This window comes from Ipomoea nil, unplaced genomic scaffold (assembly GCF_001879475.1).
Source record: "Ipomoea nil cultivar Tokyo-kokei standard unplaced genomic scaffold, Asagao_1.1 scaffold0327, whole genome shotgun sequence".
Taxonomy (NCBI): Eukaryota; Viridiplantae; Streptophyta; class Magnoliopsida; order Solanales; family Convolvulaceae; genus Ipomoea; species Ipomoea nil.
In genome coordinates, this window is record NW_017616755.1 from 1,243,289 (window position 1) to 1,262,948 (window position 19,660).

The 19,660-nt window shown below is 46.4% G+C and overlaps 1 protein-coding gene across 1 annotated transcript; it reads right to left on the bottom strand.

Annotated features, from left to right (window-relative positions):
- Positions 1-7,966: 7,966 nt before the first annotated feature.
- On the bottom strand, positions 7,967-8,956 carry LOC109171667. Its single transcript, XM_019320740.1, has one exon. It carries the CDS (start codon positions 8,954-8,956, stop codon positions 7,967-7,969), a length of 990 nt encoding a protein of 329 aa, XP_019176285.1.
- Positions 8,957-19,660: the final 10,704 nt, after the last annotated feature.

Here is a 19,660-nt window from a genome sequence, read left to right on the forward strand (position 1 = left end):
CGGGGCAGTTGGATCACGCGTTGACCGGATCAATGCGAGTGCCCGGGGCCATCTTGTGCCTCCAGGCCCACGTAGGCCTCGACCGAGGTTGTAGGCCGAGGACTTGGTCGGCCTCGCCGTAGGCCGAGGCCTTGGTCGGCCTCATACGGGGCCTCCGTAGGCCTTCGCGCCGGCCTTCCCGGGTCGGTTCGCCCCGAGCCCATACTTAATATATCCATCATCAGTCCCCCACTCTCCGAGTTGCGAGTCATCGTCAACGAAGGAGAGTAGCTTGAATCGAGGGTCGAGCGTGTGCCTGCTAAGTATTGTCCATGCCGCGCCCCCGGGCACCCGCGTTGCGCTCGGGGCTTCCTCCTCCCCGGGACACCCATGAGTCTTGGATTCCCCCCTTCCAACAATGCCTAGGGAAACCCACATGTCACACCCATCAACCCCCATCAACTTTCCCATTTCCCAAAGTTTGACCTTTTCTCTTCTTATCTTCTTATCCCATTTTCAAAATTCAAACTTTCCAACTACCCAAAATCTACTCCCATCTTCTCTCCCCTTTCCTTACTTAAACCTTCTTCCCCTCCATCTCTCACACTCCTCACTCACCACTCCCACACACCCTCTCCCCGTCGGCCCTCCTCACTCCGCCTCCTCGCCACGCCGCCGTCCTCGTGCCACGCCACCCCCTCCTCGCGGCCCTCCGACTTCCCCAATTTCCCAACTTCTCCAAACACCCTCTCCACTCTCTCTCTCTACCCGCCGGCCTCGCCCCCTTCCCGTGCTACGCCGGCGACCGCCCCACGGCTTCCGACCTCCCCACTTTCCCTCCTTTAGCTCCAACTCCCTCTCCGTATGTCCGCCGAGTTTGACGCCGCCGAGTTTGACGCCCTCGATTTTAGCGATCTCTTCGTGTCTTTAGGCGATACCGATCCCTCCATGGACCCTGAGGAGGACCTTTTCGCCCCCCCCCCCCCCCCCCCCCTACGGCAACCGAGGCCCGCACCGGCCTACCCCACGACAACCCGGTCGAGGCTCGCCCCCTTCAAGCCGTGCCCGGGGCCATCGCCACCTCCACTCGTAAGTTAACTCGTTCCGAACTTGACCCCACTATTCCCCGTTCCGTGCGTCCTTATACTACCGAGGAAGACTTGGACCTCGTGCGGTCATACGTGGGACCCGGCGTGGAAGTCCTCGCCCCCCTCCCGCACGAGAATGTCACCGAGCCCCCGGAGGACCGATTCTTTGGCGTCCACGTTCTTTCTCTAGCCTCGGGCCTACGGTTCCCTCTCCACCCCTTCGTGGTCGAGTTGTTGAACCTCCATGGGGTCCCTCCGGGACAATTAGTCCCCCACTCTCACTCCATACCAATAGCATTCCTTCTCCGTTGTGAGGACGTTGGGGTCGCGCCCTCCCTCGATCTTTTCCACTACATTTTTAAAGCCGGAAACTCCTCGGGGGTTAAAAGCAAAGGTTTCATGGCTTTCGCGGCCCGAGCCGGTATGAAAATCTTCAAAGACCCCAAAACTGTTGAATGGAAATCCAAGTTCGTTTATCTCTCCGTAGGCCCTGAGCTCCCCTTCCTCGCCCCCGTGTGGAACACCCATTTCCTTAAATATTCCACCCCTCCGGGCACCCCCTCCTTAGTTGCGAGCGCCAAAAAATTCTTAGGAGACAAGGAGGAGCTTAGGATGGAGGCCTTGATGACCCCGGAGAGGTTGGCCGCCTTGGGCTTCGTGGGTGGGGCTCCGTCGTCCCGAGCGATACCGGCCTCCCGGGGCCAACCTGGGCACGAGGCCGCCCGTTCGGGGCATGCTGAGGCCTCCTCGGACGAGGTTGAGGCCGAGGGTCACTATGGGGTCCCCTCGGGCGAAGCCTTGGCCGAAGGGCCGGAGGACCATGAGTCCGTCTTCTCCGCCACCGATTCCGAGATTGAGGTCGCCCCGTCCGAGGTTGAGGTTGTCCTGCCCGAGGTCGAGGTTGGCGTCGAGCTCCGCCCCGCCGTGCCAGGAGGTCGCTCTCGTCCCCTCTTTCTCGTCCTTATATATATTCAGCTGTATGTCTCTTGCTTTTCTTTTTATCACAAACTGCCGTATATGATAAACACTTTCTACTTGTAGGTGGGTCCTCCACTATGGTTTCTCGCGGGGAATTGATACGTCGTGCTGCCGCCGCCCGAGGTCCTGCATCCAAGAGACAGAGAGTCGTCGCCGAGGGGACCAGCCGTGCCCCTCGGGTGCCGCCTGCCGACACACGAGCTAGGACTCGAGTTTCCGTTCCTCCCGGCGTCGTGGTTACTTCCGCGCCTCCCGCTTCTACCCCTTCCAGTGGGCTGGCTTCTATCTCTCTTGGCGAGGCGGCCCGCCTTCGGGACACAGTCTTAGGCATGCTTGGGCCTGGAGCGATGGAGTCCTTTCGGGCAGATGGGTTGCCCCCCATACTTCGTGATAGTCTCTCGGTACTCCCCGCTTCTTGACTTTTATGCATTTACTTTGAATGCTTGCACGTCTCTTACCCCCTCCCTTTTCAGGTGTTTCTCCGCAGCTCCGTAGCGCTTGAGGAGGTCGAGTTCGCGAAGGCGCAGGCGCAGGAGGCCAATCAATAGGCCAATGACTTGAGGAAAGCTCTAGAGGCCAAGCAGGCAGAGTGCCGCAAGATAGCCCAGGACTTCGAGGCTGCCAAGAAGAGACATTCGGAGGAGATCATCCGCTCCGTTCATAGCTACAAGAAATCTGATGGTTTTCGTCGTGACGTGAAGGCCTATGCCGACGAGCATTCGGAGGCCCTCGTGACTGCTTGGTTGGCTACGGCCCCGAGCCAGGAGAGACTAGCAGAGGAGGGTGCGTTCTCTTACAACTTGGGATGCTACTCGACGCAGCGTGATATCTATGCCCTCCTCCGTCAGCGAGATGAGAGCTTTACCCCCGAGACTTGGGGGCTACCCGTTGAGTTGGTAGACCCCGAGGCCGAGGAGCCAGACCCGGACCTTCCGGAGGGGACGCGGGCAGAGATCGACGTCAACCTGGACCCCTCTCATACGCAGACATCCTCCTTGGTGGCTGGTTCTTCCCGCGACGGGGTCGCCTCTGAAGCTTTGGAAGCGGAACATCCAGCCGCCGGTCGCCAGGAGGGCGTCCCTTAGGGAGTCGTAGATGCAGGCCCTTAACTCTTTATTTTGCTATGTATTTTGGATTTCTAGACTTTATGTACGGAACTGTTGGTTTATAACTTGCCTTGCTTCGGATACCTTTCCGCGTTCGCTCATATTTCTTAATATTAGTATTTTTTTTTATTTTTTTTTAGGCCGGAGGTTAGCGAGACCAGGCCTCGTGCCTCCTCAGGGTAGCCGTCGTCCCCAAGTCACCGGACTTGGGCCACTAAGCTCTTCCGTCGGAGTTGGTACGCGAGGCCGGGCCTCGTGCCTCCTTAGGGCAGCCGTCGGCCCCAAGTCACCGGACTTGGGCCGCTAGGCTCTTCCGTCGGAGTTGGTACGCGAGGTCGGGCCTCGTGCCTCCTTAGGGCAGCCGTCGGCCCCAAGTCACCGGACTTGGGCCGCTAGGCTCTTCCGTCGGAGTTGGTACGCGAGGTCGGGCCTCGCGCCTCCTTAGGGCAGCCGTCGGCCCCAAGTCACCGGACTTGGGCCGCTAAGCTCTTCCGTCGGAGTTGGTACGCGAGGTTGGGCCTCGTGCCTCCTTAGGGCAGCCGTCGGCCCCAAGTCATCGGACTTGGGCCGATAAGCTCTTCCGTCGGAGTTGGTGCGCGAGATCGAGCCTCGTGCCTCCTTAGGGTTAATCAGAGGGGTTATACGGGTGTAGCCACCCCTCGATGAGTGGGATGAGTCCTTGGCGAAGTACTATTACGTTTTATTGGAATTAGAAAGGGGTGGATCACCTTACAGGAAAAGAAATAAAACGGAAATCATCACTGAAAATATTTGAGCAGGTGCTCAGAGTTCCATACCCTATCTATCGTCTTGCCTTTCGGGGTTTTGAGTTTGTAGCTGCCGGGACGGACCACGGCTGTGACTATGTACGGGCCTTCCCACCTCTTAGCGAACTTGCCTCCCTCGAGGGGTTGACTCGCTTCGCGCCTCCTCAGAACGTAGTCGCCGACCTGGAAGTAACGGGGTCGGACTCGCTTGTCATGGTAGGCTTTGGCCTGGCGCTGGTAATTTTCTGCCCGGGTGGTCGCAGTCTCCCTCTTCTCGTCGATAAGGTGGAGCTCGACCTTGTGGTTGTCCTCGTTCATGTCGGGGTCGTACACTTGGGCCCGATAGGGGGGTATGACGACCTCCGCGGGGGCCCGGGCTTCAAAGCCATAAGATAATGAAAATGGGGTCTCCCCGGTGGCCCTCCTCGGGGTGGTGTGGTAGGTCCAGAGGACGACATCCAACTCCTCCACCCATGCGCCTTTGGCAGATTCTAGATTCTTCTAGAGTCCATCCACGATAGTGCGGTTGACATTTTCGACTTGGCCGTTGGCCTGGGGATAGGAGACGGCTACACGGGTATGCGTTATGCGCCATTGGGCACAAAACTCACTGAACTCCTTGCTCTCGAACTGGCGCCCGTTGTCCGTGATGATCTGCATTGGGACCCCGAAGCGGCACAGGATGTTCTTGTAGATGAACTGTTTGTACCGGGCACTTGTGATGCTGGCTAGGGGTTCGGCTTCTACCCACTTAGTGAAGTAGTCCATTGCTACTATCAGGTACTTCTTCTTGCCCGATCCCATCGGGAGGGCCCCGACCAGGTCGACCCCCCACCGGGTGAACGGGATGACTGAAATGATCGGGGTGTAGTTGGTGGCTGGGCGACCTGGGCCCACCTGGAATTGTTGACAGGTTGGGCAGCTCCTCGTATAGTCCGCGCACTCCTTGGCCATCCGAGGCCAAAAGTAGCCCTGTAAGATGGCCCTCCGGGCCATGGTGTAGGCCCCCTGGTGGGCGGAGCAGGTCCCCTCGTGGATTTCCTCCAAGACCGCCCTTGCTTCCTCGGGGTACAAGCAGCGTAACAAGGTGCCGTTGTAGGATCGTTTGTAGAGTGTGTCCTCGATGAGTAGGTAGGTTGGGGCCCTTCGCTGAACGAGCTTGGCGTCTGCTTCGTCGGGTGGCAGGGCGCCCGACTCCTTGTACACTTTGAGGTGGTCCAGCCAACAGGCGGAACGAACTTGCACGGGCAGGACTGGGTAGGCCTCGAGGCTGGACCTCGCAAGGTTTTCCACCCGGGCGATCTTCGAGACATGTTCGGGGGTTCCTTGTCCGAGTTTGGAGAGCATGTCCGCGTCTATGTTCTGTTCCCTTGGCACCTGTAGGACTTCGTGGTGGGCTAGTTGTCCCAAGAGTTGTAGCACAACGTCACGGTACCTCCTCATCCTGTCCTCATTGGCCTCGAACTCCCCCGTAACCTGCCCCACCACGAGCCTGGAATCACATCTTATCTTCAGCTTCTCGGCCCTCATGCTCAGCGCGAGCCGGAGACCCCCGAGGAGGGCCTCGTACTCGGCCTCGTTGTTTGACAATTTGAAGTGGAAACGGAGCGCGTAGTAGGCCCTGAAACCCTCGGGGGTTACGAGGACAACCCCGCCTCCGCACCCCTTGGCACTCGAGGACCCGTCTGTTGATAGGGTCCACCACTCTTCCTCCTCGCTTCGGGCCTGTTCGGTGGCCTCCCGGGCGGTGCACTCGACTATGAAATCGGCAAGTGCTTGTCCTTTTATAGCAGGTCTTGGCTTGAACTGGATGTTGTACTAGCTTAAGTGCATGGACCACCTTACCAACCTGCTGGCCGACCCCGAGGCCCTCAATACCGACTCCAGGGGCTGGTTTGTTAGGACCTGAATGGGGTGCGCCTGAAAATAGTGATTGAGTTTCTTTGCGGTTACGTCTACTGCAAATATGGCTTTCTCGGTGGGAGAGTACCTGAGCTCGGCTCCCCGGAAGGCACGACTCGTATAGTAGACGGGGCGTTGCACACCCGCGTCGTCCCGGACCAGCACGGAGCTGATCGTGGCTTGTGATATACCCAAGTACAGGTACAAGGTCTCCCCTCTCACGGGCTTGGCGAGCGGGGGTAACGACATCATGTAGGCCTTGAGGTCGTCGAAGGCCTTCTGGCACTCGGGGGACCACTCGAACCCCGAACTCTTCTTGAGGACCCCGAAGAAGGGCAAGGACTTCTCGACAGACCTCGAGAGGAACCGGCCGAGGGCCGCTAACCTGCCGTTCAGGCGTTGGACCTCCCGGAGGGACCGCGGAGGCTCCATGTCCAGGATAGCCCTCACCTTGTCGGGGTTGGGCTCAATGCCCCTCTTGGAGACCATGTAGCCCAGAAATTTGCCCCCGTGCACCCCGAAAGTGCATTTCTTGGGGTTCAACCTCAAATCATAACGCTGCATGATGGAAAATACCTCGTCTAAGTCGTTGACATGGGTATCGGCCTCTGCGCTTTTGACTATCATGTCGTCCACGTAGGCCTCCATGTTGCGGCCGAGGACCTGCTTGAAGACCTTGGCGACCATCCTGGTGTAGGTGGCCCCGGAGTTTTTGAGCCCAAAGGCCATGACTCTATAGCAGAAGACCCCTTCCGGGGTTGTGAAAGCCGTCTTCTCCTCGTCGTCCTCATGCATGAAGATCTGGTGGTACCCCCGGAAGGCGTCCAGGAAGCTCATGAGGGCGCAGCCTGCCGTTTCGTCCACCAGCTGATCGATATTTGGTAACGGGAAGGGGTCCATGGGGCAGGCTTTGTTGAGGTCGGTGTAGTCCACGCACATCCTCCAGGTGGGGGGTTTGGGGGCGAGGACTACGTTGGCCAGCCATTTGGGGTATAGGACCTCCCGGACGTGCCCTATCTCGAGGAGGGTATTGACCTCCGTCCTCACGAACTCCCGCCTCTCTGCGGAGAGGTACCTCTTGCGCTGCTGCACCGGCTTGGCTGTGGGGTCGACGGCGAGCTTATGGGTGATGACGTCCCTACTGAGGCCCGGCATGTCCTCGGGTCCCCACGCGAACACCCCTTTGTGAGCCCTGATAACGTCAATGATGCGGGCCCAGAGCTCAGGGGGGAGCCCGGTTCCCACCTTCACCATGCGATCGGGGCGGCTGAGGTCGAGGACGACCTCCTCAGTCTCCACTACGGGCTCGGCTCGCGGGCGGCCCTCCTCCTCTTTCAGCGCCTTCTCTGCTATGGTATGCACTTGGAGGTCCCACTTGCCTATCTGTCGGCATGCCCGAAGGTAGCAACTCCGGCTGATCCTTTGGTCTCCCCGGGCGACCCCGACCCCGGTTGGCGTGGGAAACGTGAGGCATAGGTGTTCCATAGAAATTATACACCTCAGGTCCTTCAGGGCGGGTCGGCCTAGGATTACATTGTGAGCGCAGCTGATTCTGACCACCACGAATTCTACCTCCAACCTCTTGGTGAGTGGCGGGGCGCCTATCTCGACGTCGAGGTTGATTGACCCTTCTGTCTCTATGGAATCCCCTGTGAACCCGGACAAAGGGGTTCTCACTTCCCCCAGCTGCTTCCTCGATAGCCCCAACTGGGTGAATGTGTCATGGTACATCACGTTCACCGAGCTGCCTGTGTCCACCAATACTCTGTGCACGACCACCTAGTTGATCTCCATCTTGACCACTAAGGCGTCCCGGTGAGGGAGGGGGCCGTCTGGAAGGTCGTCGTCGGTGAAGGTGATGGGCTCCCTCCTGGGCCTTTTCTCGTGCGGTGGTCGTACGACCTCGCCCACGTAGAGACTCCGTGCCCATTTCTTCCTCTCTGCGGGCGTGTCCCCCCCCCTCGGGTCCCCCGAAGATCACATGGATGGCCTGTTTCTTCTGGGGGTGGGGGTTGTCTAGTTCTCTTTCCTCCTCATCAGTGAGCTGGCCGAGCTCCCTTTTGCGTGGCGCGGAGGCGGAGGGCTCGGAGCTGCCTCCCTTCCTCCACACGCGGCCCTGGTGCTGCCCTTGGCCCTGCCCAGGCCACTACACGAACTGACCCAAGTAGCCTCTTTGGATGAGCTCCTCGATCTGGCGTTTGAGGGGGATGCATTCGTCCGTGTCATGCCCTGATTGTCGGTGGAATTTGCAGTATTTGTTGTGGTCGACCTTCGGGGATATCTTCATGCACTCCCCCGGGTACTCCACGATCCCTTGGCCTTCCGCATGCTCCAGGATTGTGCTGACGGGCTGCGTCAGCGGGGTGAGAAATCGTGTGGGGGTCAACCTGGGCCCCTCAGCGTACTCGCGGCGGGGAGGCCTGGGTGCCCGGCGGTCCTCTTGGGGGGCCTCGCGCCAGGGCGGCCGCGGTGCTTGGCGCTCCTCCCGGGGTTCCTTGCCTTTACGGTCCTTCCCCTCCTCCTCCTCCTTCTTCCTCTTCTCGGCTACCTCCGCGTCAGCAAACCTAGAGGCACGGTCCATCAACTCGGTGTAGGTCTTGGGGGGGTACCGAATGAGGTCCTGGTGGAAGGCGCCAGATCTAAGGTTGCTTCTGAAGATGGGTATGGCCGCTTTGTCGTCAAAATTGGAGACCCCTATCGACTCCTTCTTCCACTTGCTGAGGAAGTCGGCCAGGGACTCCGAACTCCTTTGTTTCAAAAAACATAAGTCAGCGAACTGCTTCTTTTTCCGCATATGGCCAGCGAAGTAAGACAGGAAACGTCTCGTGAGGGTGGCGAAGGTCGAGATGGATCCTTCCGGCAGGGACCCGCACCAGTCCTGTGCGTGGCCGTCTAGGGTCGAGAGGAAGCCTCGGCACATGATAGCGTCGCTGGCCCTAGTCATTAGCATGGCAGCTCGGTACCTGTTCAGGTGTTCACGCGGGTCAGTCATCCCGGAGTACGCTTGAATTGTGGGGAAACGGAAGTTCGCGGGGAGGGGCTCCTCCATGATGTCCCGCGTGAAGGGGGCGGTCAAGACGTCCAGAGGCTCCGGGGACCCGTTCCTGTCATTGATTTGCTTTTGCATTTCGTCCATCCGCCTGCGTAGTTGTTCGACCTCCCCGCGATGGGAGCTCGGAGCTTGACCATTCGACTCTCCCGATCGCTCGACCCGGGAGTGTTGCTCTTGCCGCGACGGGGCACGAGGCCCCTGGCTTGGCAGTCGTCTCGCCTGTGACTCCTGCTGCGGCGGGGCTTGGGGCCTCCTGTTGGGCGAGTTTCGCGAACATGACCCTGCGGCGGGCAGTCCGTCAGCGGCGGGCCTTGGGCCCAACCTGTCCCGGGCAGACACGCGAACGCCCAACCTCTCCAGGGCGGGCCTGGCTGGGGCCGACCTCCCTCGGACTCTCTCACCATCTTGACGTTGATCCAGGCGGATGTTGCCGCCCCCCCGCCTGTCCGAGGGCCGGGGCGAGTTAACCTCCCCCTCCGTCTGGGCGGCATGGGCGTGGGGTGGCCGGCTCGGGCCGCTACGCCCCCTCGTGGGGGCCGGAGGCGGAGTCGGGGCTCTTCGGGCGGCCTCCGAGCCGACCGGGATACCTTCCTGGAGCCCCCGTGCGAGGCGGTTCAATGTCGCTGAAGCTTGTTGGAGGGCGGCCGCACCCTCCCGGAAGAGGGCAGCATCCGGGGGAGGGCGGGCGGCCACCGAACCGTTGCAGTGGTTGTTGAGGCGATCTCTGAGGTCACCCGCCGACCTCAAAGAAGGGACTTGTGGCTGACTAGTGGTCCCGTTGGGGCCACCCCTAGGAGGGGAGGCACGAGTGTTACGGGAGTCGCGAGAGTTGGACCTCGATCTTGCCATAACTAGTGGAATATGGAGCACGCTCGAGCTTGTACATCAACTCTCAACAAGAGCACCAATGATGGATTTAATTAACCCGGGATAGACCCGAATCACTAAACCCGATAAATAAGGGATAGGGAAGATGTGTGTCGCGGGGACAACTTTGTATTGATAATAGTTGTAGAAGGGTTACAAGGTGAAATGTCGTAATAATAATAAGTAGATGTCCTTAGGCAAGACACTAACTAATCCTTTTATACTAGCCAAGACTCCCAACCGCCCCCCTATTCTCGCGAGGCAGTTGGATCACGCGTTGACCGGATCAATGCGAGTGCCCGGGGCCATCTTGTGCCTCCAGGCCCACGTAGGCCTCGACCGAGGTTGTAGGCCGAGGACTTGGTCGGCCTCGCCATAGGCCGAGGCCTTGGCCGGCCTCATACGGGGCCTCCGTAGGCCTTCGCGCCGGCCTTCCCGGGTCGGTTCGCCCCGAGCCCATACTTAATATAACCATCAGTTAGTAAAATGCCATTTTATAACCTGAGGGTGTGTTTGAGTGAAAGGGACTCATCCGTCTTTAACCAAAGGTCAAGGGTTCGATCCTTGGCTTTGGAAATGGAGCAGCTTTAAATCTTCAGGCCAGCTGCCCCACAAAAAAAAATGTGCTTACAATTCAGCGGGGGATTAGTTACTGTGTTCGACGGTGAACATCCTAGGTATACAAAAGAAATGCCATTTTATGTTAAATTCATGTTATTTTTACTACTAACTCCGTCCCATTTTATGTGTCTGGTTCGGTTAACGATGCTTGACTAAAGTTATTTTTAATTCAATTTTTCATAATATTAAGTTTAGTATTAGTATACAAAATTTATATATTTAGAAATTACACAAAAGTACTATCAAACACAAAATTAAATTTAAAAATAAGTAAAAAATACTAAAGAAAATAAACAAAGAAGAAAGAGTTGGTTTGATCAATGAATAGTAAATAAAACAAATAAAATGAGACAAAGGGAGTATAAAGTTGTCATTATTTTGTTTATAAAGACATGACACGACGCGAATGGGTCTTGTGAAACTTATTCTCGCACGAAGTGTCAAAGATTTGGGATGAACCCCAAGTTTTTATCGTTCTCTAGGGATGACAAATTGGAAGAATCAAAATGCATTGAGTTGGAAAAGTGTATTGCCAATCATGTACCCCGTCACAAATATGTACACGATGAAATCAAATTGTAGCATGCAAAGAATACAAACACTTAACTAAATTAAATGTAAAGAAATTAGGATAAGATTGCCCATCTCTCTCATGATGCAATATGATCATTAAACATAGGTTAGGATATTGAAAGAGTAGAATCATGTGAAGTAATGCTAAGCCCGTTCACCTCTCGGTATACTAGGATTCTCTTGGCTTTAGAACATTTAGCTTTTAGGTGACTAAGTACCTAAGAGACATTTTATCGAACACCTTGCCTACACTTCATTCCTAGCTTAGGCCTCTCGAATCTTAAAGCTAGGAAATGCCAAAGAATTGGAGTTTCAAGTAAGTGATCTAGGAGTTTCAAGTAAGTGATCTAAGCAATCTCTTGCCTGGATCACTTGCTTAGATCAACTCAAGGAGCTGGCCGGACTCCACAAGAAGCTTATTATGAATTGTATCTCACATTAGCATCATGATTAGGATTCACTATCCTAATCCTATCAAAAGCCTAGCCACAAATAGCTAAATGAAATAGCATTGCAAATTCAATTGAAATAGAAATCAAAGTAGGAAAGCAGTTAAATTGTACCAACTAGAATGTAAAATATTGTCTTCTTCTACAATGGATGGTTGTTAAGCTTCCTCTCTAAGATCTTCAAGCTATATGAGTCTAGAACCCTAAATTCTAGAGAGATAAAGTTGTATTCTGAAAATTATCTATTACAATTGAAAATATGTCTAATCTCCTTTGCTAAATCTAATTCTAGCCCTTAAATAGTCTTTCCCTCCATTACACTTCAAAATTACCGAGCTGTCCCATCCACGTGCGTGGATCGGTCACGTAAGCTGTCTTCGGCTCGTCCCACGCACGTGGGCCGGGAGCATGGAAGTTTATGTTTCCCTTCCATGCACCGACATGCGTTGCTGGTCGCGTGGAACTTTCTGTTCCACTTCCATGCATGCCTCTACGTGCGTGGCTAGTCCCTGCCCTGCTTCCAATTTTCCCCTTTTCCTTGTGATGCTCCATTCCTCCTTTTCAAGCTTAAAACCTTCATAAATCATAAAAACACAAAGTAGAGTGGTGTTTTGTGACACATTAGCAAATACAAGGATAAACAACCATGAATCACGCACAAAGGATATCAAATGAGTATAAAATGCCCCCTTAAAAACCCTAAAATATGTGTGTCTTTGGCACTTATCATGACACCTAGTCAAAATGGATGAGTTTTTTTCAATGATCATTCCGTTGCAATTTTGCATTGCAACTACTTTTTCTAGTAGTGACTAGAAAGATTATGATGACTTTGGTCTATGCAAAATTTGTGTTACTTAAAATTGAAATTAAAAGTAATGAAAAAAAAATATCATTGAAAACAATGCAATACTTTCATTTAAAGCCAAGTCTTTAGAGCTTATTCATATCTAGGAATATAGCATCTTTTATGAGATGGTATCATGACTAAAGAGTGGATAGTTGAGTGATGAAATCTACATCTAATTCTATGGTATGAAAATACTTTGATGGAATTCATAAAGAGTTTTCATTAGAGCCTTGAAATATAAGACTTGGTCGGATCATTTCCAACTATTTAATCAACCCCAAACATCATACATCATTTGACTAGTAATACTCATTATACACAATTTGCATGAAAATTTTCAAAATGATTTTGTCAATGCTCATACCTAGTTAAGGGAAGAGTTAAAGGAGTTGTGAGAAGTAGGTGTTGACTCATTTGATGCTTACTTGTCAGAACTTGAAATTGTGTGCATCACTACTATGGATAGATGGACTAATAATGATTTTTCAGCATACGACAATCTATCTTGTTGGAGTACTAAAGGTACAATGACATGTCATTGTTGTAAAAAGGACACATGTTCTATGTGGTTAGCTAATTGCAACAAGCAATGCTATAAGGTTCATCGACGTTATCTTCCTTGAAAGTACAAATGGAGGAATGATAAAAGTTCATTTGATTGAATAAAGAAATTCGCGACCACCACCAAAGTCACTTTCAGGAAGTGATATACTTGATCAAGTTAGTGACATTGAAAGAATCACAATGACTAAAGATGGTAGAAAAAATGTGAAAAATATCACATTGACTAAAGTATATTTTTTTAACTTCGATAATGAAGCTCCCTTGTGTCACAATTTAGATGTAGATGTGATACACATTGAGAAGAATATATGTGATAATGTTCTTGCAACAATTATGAATATAAGAGGGGAAGGTCAAGGACAATGTTCAAGCACGCCTTAGTTTAGAGGCCATAAAAAATAAGCCAAAGTTGTATCCATCTTATTCATAAAGAGGGCAAACTTGAGTTGCCTATAACACCATACACATTATCTAGGAATAACAAACACTCGTTTTGCTTATTTTAAAGCAACTTTGAATTCTGATCCTCTAATATTTGTAAATGTGTAAACATTAAACAACATAAAATCTCATGGTTAAAGAGTCATGATTGTTACATTTTACTACAACATTTAATTCCTTTGGGAATACATGACCTCCTCCCAAGCTCAGTTTCTAAGCCCCTTATTGAATTGTCCTTTGCTAGTCTATGCGCAAACACAGTTAGTGTTGATGACCTAAGTCAAATTGAATCCCATAATTCTTTTAACTTTGTGCAAGTTAGAACAAATATTACTCCATATTCATTCTTTGATGTGAATGTGAATTTATCTGTGCATTTAGCTAGTGAGGTCAAAATTGGTGGCCAATCTAATATAAATGGATGTACCCCATTGAGTGAATGTTATATGAGTTAAAGTAACTAATTCGTAACATGGTTCATCCTGAAGGTTAAATTAAAGCAGAAGGCAATATTGCATAAGAGTGCATGACTCTTTGCTCAAGATACTTGAAAAGCATTAAAATAAAATTCAATAGACTTGAACTGAATAATGATGATGGTTTCCATATAACTATTGGTGAAATATCCATATTTTCAAAATCTGGACGAGCATTAGGAGTTGGTATTGCTCATAATCTTAGTGATGAGGAGTGACTACAAGCCCATATTTATTTTTTATAAAAGAAATTTGATGCATTTCAACCTTTTCGCAAAGTAATAAAACATCTCTAAGTCAATGTTTAAATAAAATGAGTACTCTGAAATTCAAAATAACAATGTACTAGAAATGTCAAAGTGATGAGTGGAATAATTATTTTCACAAATGGTTTAAAAGTGAGGTCAATATATCTAATGGTAGATGTTTTCTAGTGTTTAGTAAGATTATATATGTTTAACTTATTCATTAAATTTTCTTTACAGGTTACATAAATGAATATTAAATGCCAACGCACAAAAAGTGAAAGTTTACAATCCTAATTCGTGATCATGGTCAATGGAAAATAGAGGAGATTTTTTGAAAAATGACTTTCCCTTTTTTTTTTTTTAGGGAAGTCATTTTCTGTTTGCAACAGTGGAGCAGCCAATCACCCGTTGTCGTCGCCACCAGCACCACCCACCACCATCACCACCACCACCCCCTACTACCACCACCGCCACCAGCACTACCCACCACCATCACCACCACCACCCCCCACTACCACCACCACCACCACCACCACCACCATCACTGTGACACCCCGATATTTTAAACCACCTTAATTTGAACAAAATTTTTTTGAAAATAAAATTTATTTTTCAATCCTAAATATTTTAGCCCGAATACGTTCTATCTGAGACGAGCATGCCAATATCAATTTTATACGTATCAAATTTCCTAAACACAAAAGATTTCTCTTGAGCCCAAATGTATTCCTAATCCAAGTGTTTTTATTTAAGCCCAGTCCAAGACAAAAATTAAAAACCCTAGTTATAAGTGTGTGTGTGTGTTTTTATATATATGTGTATATATATATATATATATATATATATATATATATATATATATAGAGTCAGGTTCCTGTGAGGTCAGGTCTTTCCGTGCGGTCAGTGCGGCATACACCATTAGGTATGCATAAATGCACCACACAGTGTTTGTAAATACACCATTATGTGTGGTGTATTTTTTTTTTGTGGTGTATTTTTTGACATTTCATTCTGGTGTATTTTTGAACACTGTATGGTGCATTCATGCATACCTAATGGTGTATGTCGCACTGACCGCAAGGGAAGACATGACCTCACGGGAACAAAAATATATATATATGGAAGGGTTCAGGTGTGAGTATAGCTTCCCGTGCGGTTGTGCGGTTAGATCTGAGCGACTCAAATCAATGAAAAAAAAAAAAGTAAATCAATAATCCCAGATTAAGAGAATATGCAAAGTTACAAATGAGTACTTGGTCAGTGTCAATAGTAGAGCTTGTGGCATAAAGCGACCCTCATCTGGCGTTCAGGTTGTCGAAAGGAGTTTTCTAAGCCACTTTCTTTTGCAGTCGACTTCGTGAGCCACAAAAGAGTTGGGGATTGGATGATGGATGGGGTACTAAGGCCTAGTCGGTCTGCTTGTGAGTGGTAGGTCAGTCTTCGATCTTGGAACTAATCGGATGGCTGGCCCTTCGCTGCATTGCAGTATGGATGGCCTTTAAGGTCGTAGAGGTTGTACAAATATGGCAGGGAATCCACAACCAATAGTCCTAATGCAAGTGAGGGTCCATTATTTAATAGGAATTCGACACCAAATGTAATTCTACATCCTATTCACAATGTAAAAAGGTATCATTATACAAGAGATCTTAGTAATTAGTTTCCCTTTCAAACGTTAAATCATCTTTTATAAATATCACGCGAAGTCATAGAAGGACCCCGAATTTTCCATAATTTCGTACTTTACTTCGTTATTCTCTCTAAACGCAATATTTTCCCATCTATTGAACGGTTGTGTTGGCTCTTTATTAACTAACCAAACGTCATAAATCAAAATTTCTTTTTATCCTTAGAAGAAATAATGACAAAGGTCGTAATGGTAAATTTCCCATCATTAAATTTTTTTTTTTTTTTGTATGATGGATTGTGATTCTTTATTGACAATTTTACCTCTCACTACTGAACAATTTGAGCTCAAAATTTGTACTGAACATTAGCAATAACACAATCATCTAACTGAACATAAAACTCAAATTTATTTAATTTATTATTAACATTAAATTTTTTGCTTCAAAGTTTATGCGGAGCCTTCGATTTAAATAAAACTAAACAACCATTTAAAAGCTCTGGTCAGGAAGGATAAACACATGCGTGGGAAGTTGTTCACTAGGTAAGTCCCGCTTAACTTTAAGTCGAACATATAAAAAATAAAAGTGTTAGGCCCACATTTAATTTAGGTAAAATATAAAGTAATATTTTAGTCAAAAGTTTGAATAGCTTTTTTCATGTTCTAAAAATCACTTACAAATACTTATGTTCTTACATGTGAAGACACATCTCAAACACACTTACACATATGTATATATATATATGATATACCATGAGAATTGTGCTTGGTTCGCAAAATGAAAATAAATCTCATTTATCCATCACAAAACAATGAGAACATAAAGTTTGGTCCAATAATGTGTATGTGGGAGTTGCAAGTATCATTGATTTATTGTGTGCTCCCCTCATCCGCCCTTTCCCCTTGTATGATAAAAACCTCTAACCTCTAACCTCTAACCTATATCTAATTACCCTAAAGATCTCTGATCTCTCTTAGTGTTACAAATAATTGTTCATAATCTAAGAAATTTACTATTAGAACTCACTTCCTTAAGTAGATTTTTTTAATATTTAAATTTGTAGCTAGAAACCAAAGCAAACTTGTTAAGAATGCACTTAATAACATTTTCTTCTTGCTTAGATATGCTCCAACAAAGATTATTGTATCATGCAAAAAAAAAAAAAACTAGTGATATTTGGTGCACTTCTAGTCATCCTCACTCCGCTAGCTGATATTCATTCGTCATAGCTTTCTTGAGTAATGAGGACATGACTTCTATTACAAATAGAAAGTGAAAATGAGACAATGGATCTTCTTGATTGATACCTTGCTAGGTTGAAAATATCCATGTTAGTAACCATTTAAAGTGATAGATATGAAGCTATAGTCACACAAGTTTAGGTTAAATCAATTAAATGCTAGGAAAAGCCAAATGTGGTAATAAACTTTTCAAGAAAAATCCATTCAGTCTTATCATTAATTTTAGTCATGATGGGTTTTAAAATATAAAAACTGGCCCTCAGCTCCTTACCTCAAGGTGTAACGTACACTTCATGAAGTGATTATTTCATAAGCAATTAAGATATTCTCATTGATTAGTTTACCCAAAAAAAAAAAAATAGTTTGGAATTGTGAAAACAAGGTTGTGGATGCAAAACAAATTTAATCATTGCCTTGGTGCTTTAGTAGAAAAAATTTATTATTGACTTCATTTATTGATAAAACATTAATATCTAGTTTTTTTTTTTTTTAAACACTATTATTTACTTCTATGCAAAGCCTAAAAGTCAACACTAGTGCAATCTTGAAGTCTTCGTGACTCCAACAATAAGCAATGATGAGCTTCAACGCGCTTCCTCACTCATAACTCTTCTTAGTTTATCAACTGGTTGGTACGGTTGGCTGGCAATGACATCTGGGCAGTCAAAGCTAAGGCGAAGGGAGATTTGGATTGTGAGCGACGATAGTTTTGTCGCAAGTTGTGCCAGGATCACCAAAACTGGTTTGAAGGGCTAGAGGCTAAGCTCCATGAGAAGGATGAAGAAAATTGTGGCCTTAAGAGATGCATGGATATATTTGAAAGTTTGTTGATCTTAATAGAGAATGGAGATTCGACTTTAGTTAGAACTACAACTAGTGATGGTATTCAATATGCAGTGGCGGAGCCACATTCCTCCAAGCAAGCTTATAGGATAACTTTGTGGATTGCTAATTTGCTATCTATTCAGTTTTTTAATTTGTAATGAAATACATTGTAGTTCTGTTTATTATAATAATAAATTGTCATTTTGCTACCAAAATCTTTAAATTTTTGCTACTTTAATCTTTGTCTTTTTAATTTGCAAATGAAATACATTGCAATTGTGTTTATTATAATAATAAATTGTCATTTTACTACCAAAATCTTTAAATTTCTACTACTTTAACCTTTATCTTTTTTTTAATTTGCAAATGAAATACATTGAAATTGTGTTTATTTTAATAATAAATTGTCATTTTGCTACCAAAATTTTAAAATTTCTACTACTTTAATCTTTGTCTATTTATTCTTTTTTTTTTTTTTTTTTTTTTTTTTTTTTAGTTTTAGTTAATTCAATTGATTTGTCAATAAAAAAAATAAATTAACACTGTGAACATCGAAAGTTTGAGTTGAAATGAAAAAGACACAAATAATTGATCAATTGTGTTTATTATAATAATAAATTGTCATTTTACTACCAAAATCTTTAAATTTCTACTACTTTAACCTTTGTCGTCTCTTTTTTTATTTGCAAATGAAATACATTGTAATTGTGTTCATTATAATAATAAATGGTAATTTTGCTACCAAAATCTTTAAATTTCTACTACTTTAATCTTTGTCTATTTATTCCTTTTTTTTTTTCCAGTTTTAGTTAATTCAATTGATTTGTCAAAAAAAAAAAAAAAACACTGTGAATATCGAAAGTTTGAGTTGAAATGAAAAAGACACAAAGAAATGATCTTTTCTTTAAAAGAAAGAATTCTGAAATTCAACATCTCAAATAAATTCATTTACAAGTATTGAGCCATTGAATTCTGGAAGACATCTCAAATTTTAGTAGATTTGTAATATAATGATGTATTTTGAAAGATGTTAAATAAATATTAATATGTTTTATTATTCTCTCTTAAAATTGTAATTGGCCTCTCGCACCCTCAAATCCTGGCTCCGCCCCTATCAACATGTACATAAAGTTAATAGAGAACAACCTTTAGTTGTTACTTATTTTATAAGGAAATAATTAACTTATATTATTTTTGGAGTTTCTCGTGCAATTTTTATCAGGGTGTTTGGAACTCACGATATTAACATTGTTTTTTTTTTTTTTTCAACATAATTAAGTTGTGGCTCACAGAAAACTTTTTATTAGATGACTTTAAGGATCTAGGTGTCTGCATCATCATTATTTTTATTATTATTATTAATTTTTTTTTTTTTTGTATTAGACATAAGGTTATTATTACCTCATTTTGAATACTATTATATTTGGCATTATAATTCATGTTACTTCTAGCACTGATCATTATAGTAACAATGTGTTTTTGGATGCAAAGATTATTACATGGACCATGGTCCATACAACTATGTGTATCATAAATAAAAAGTACATTTTTAATATATTAAAAGTACATTATTTTTGTACATAAAATACATTATTTGAAAGTACATTATTTGAGTACTGAAATTATATTATTTTATATACTATTAACTAATGTACATTCAGTACAAAAATAATATACTTTTAGTTTATTAAAAATATACTTTGTATTCATGGTCCACACAATAGTTTTCCTTTTAGATGAGGTAAGTTCACATCATATGTTTAAAAGAAAAATGTATATACGTTATATTTTCATTTACTTTAAATATTGATGTTTTTAATTTAAAGTTATTGTGGTTAGGTTGTGTTGAAACTAATTTTATGCCATTGAATTGTCTCATGACAATATATAGTTTACATTTGCATTAGGGAGTAGTTGCACTAATTTTTCTTTTTAAGGGAAAAAGTACAAGTAGGCCATCGAACTATTTGAAAATAGCAATTCAGCAATCGAACTTGAAAAAGTT

Coding starts and splice junctions, on each gene's coding strand:
- LOC109171667 (XM_019320740.1), bottom strand. CDS start 8,956: ATGGACGAAATGCAAAAGCAAATCAATGACAGGAACGGGTCCCCGGAG.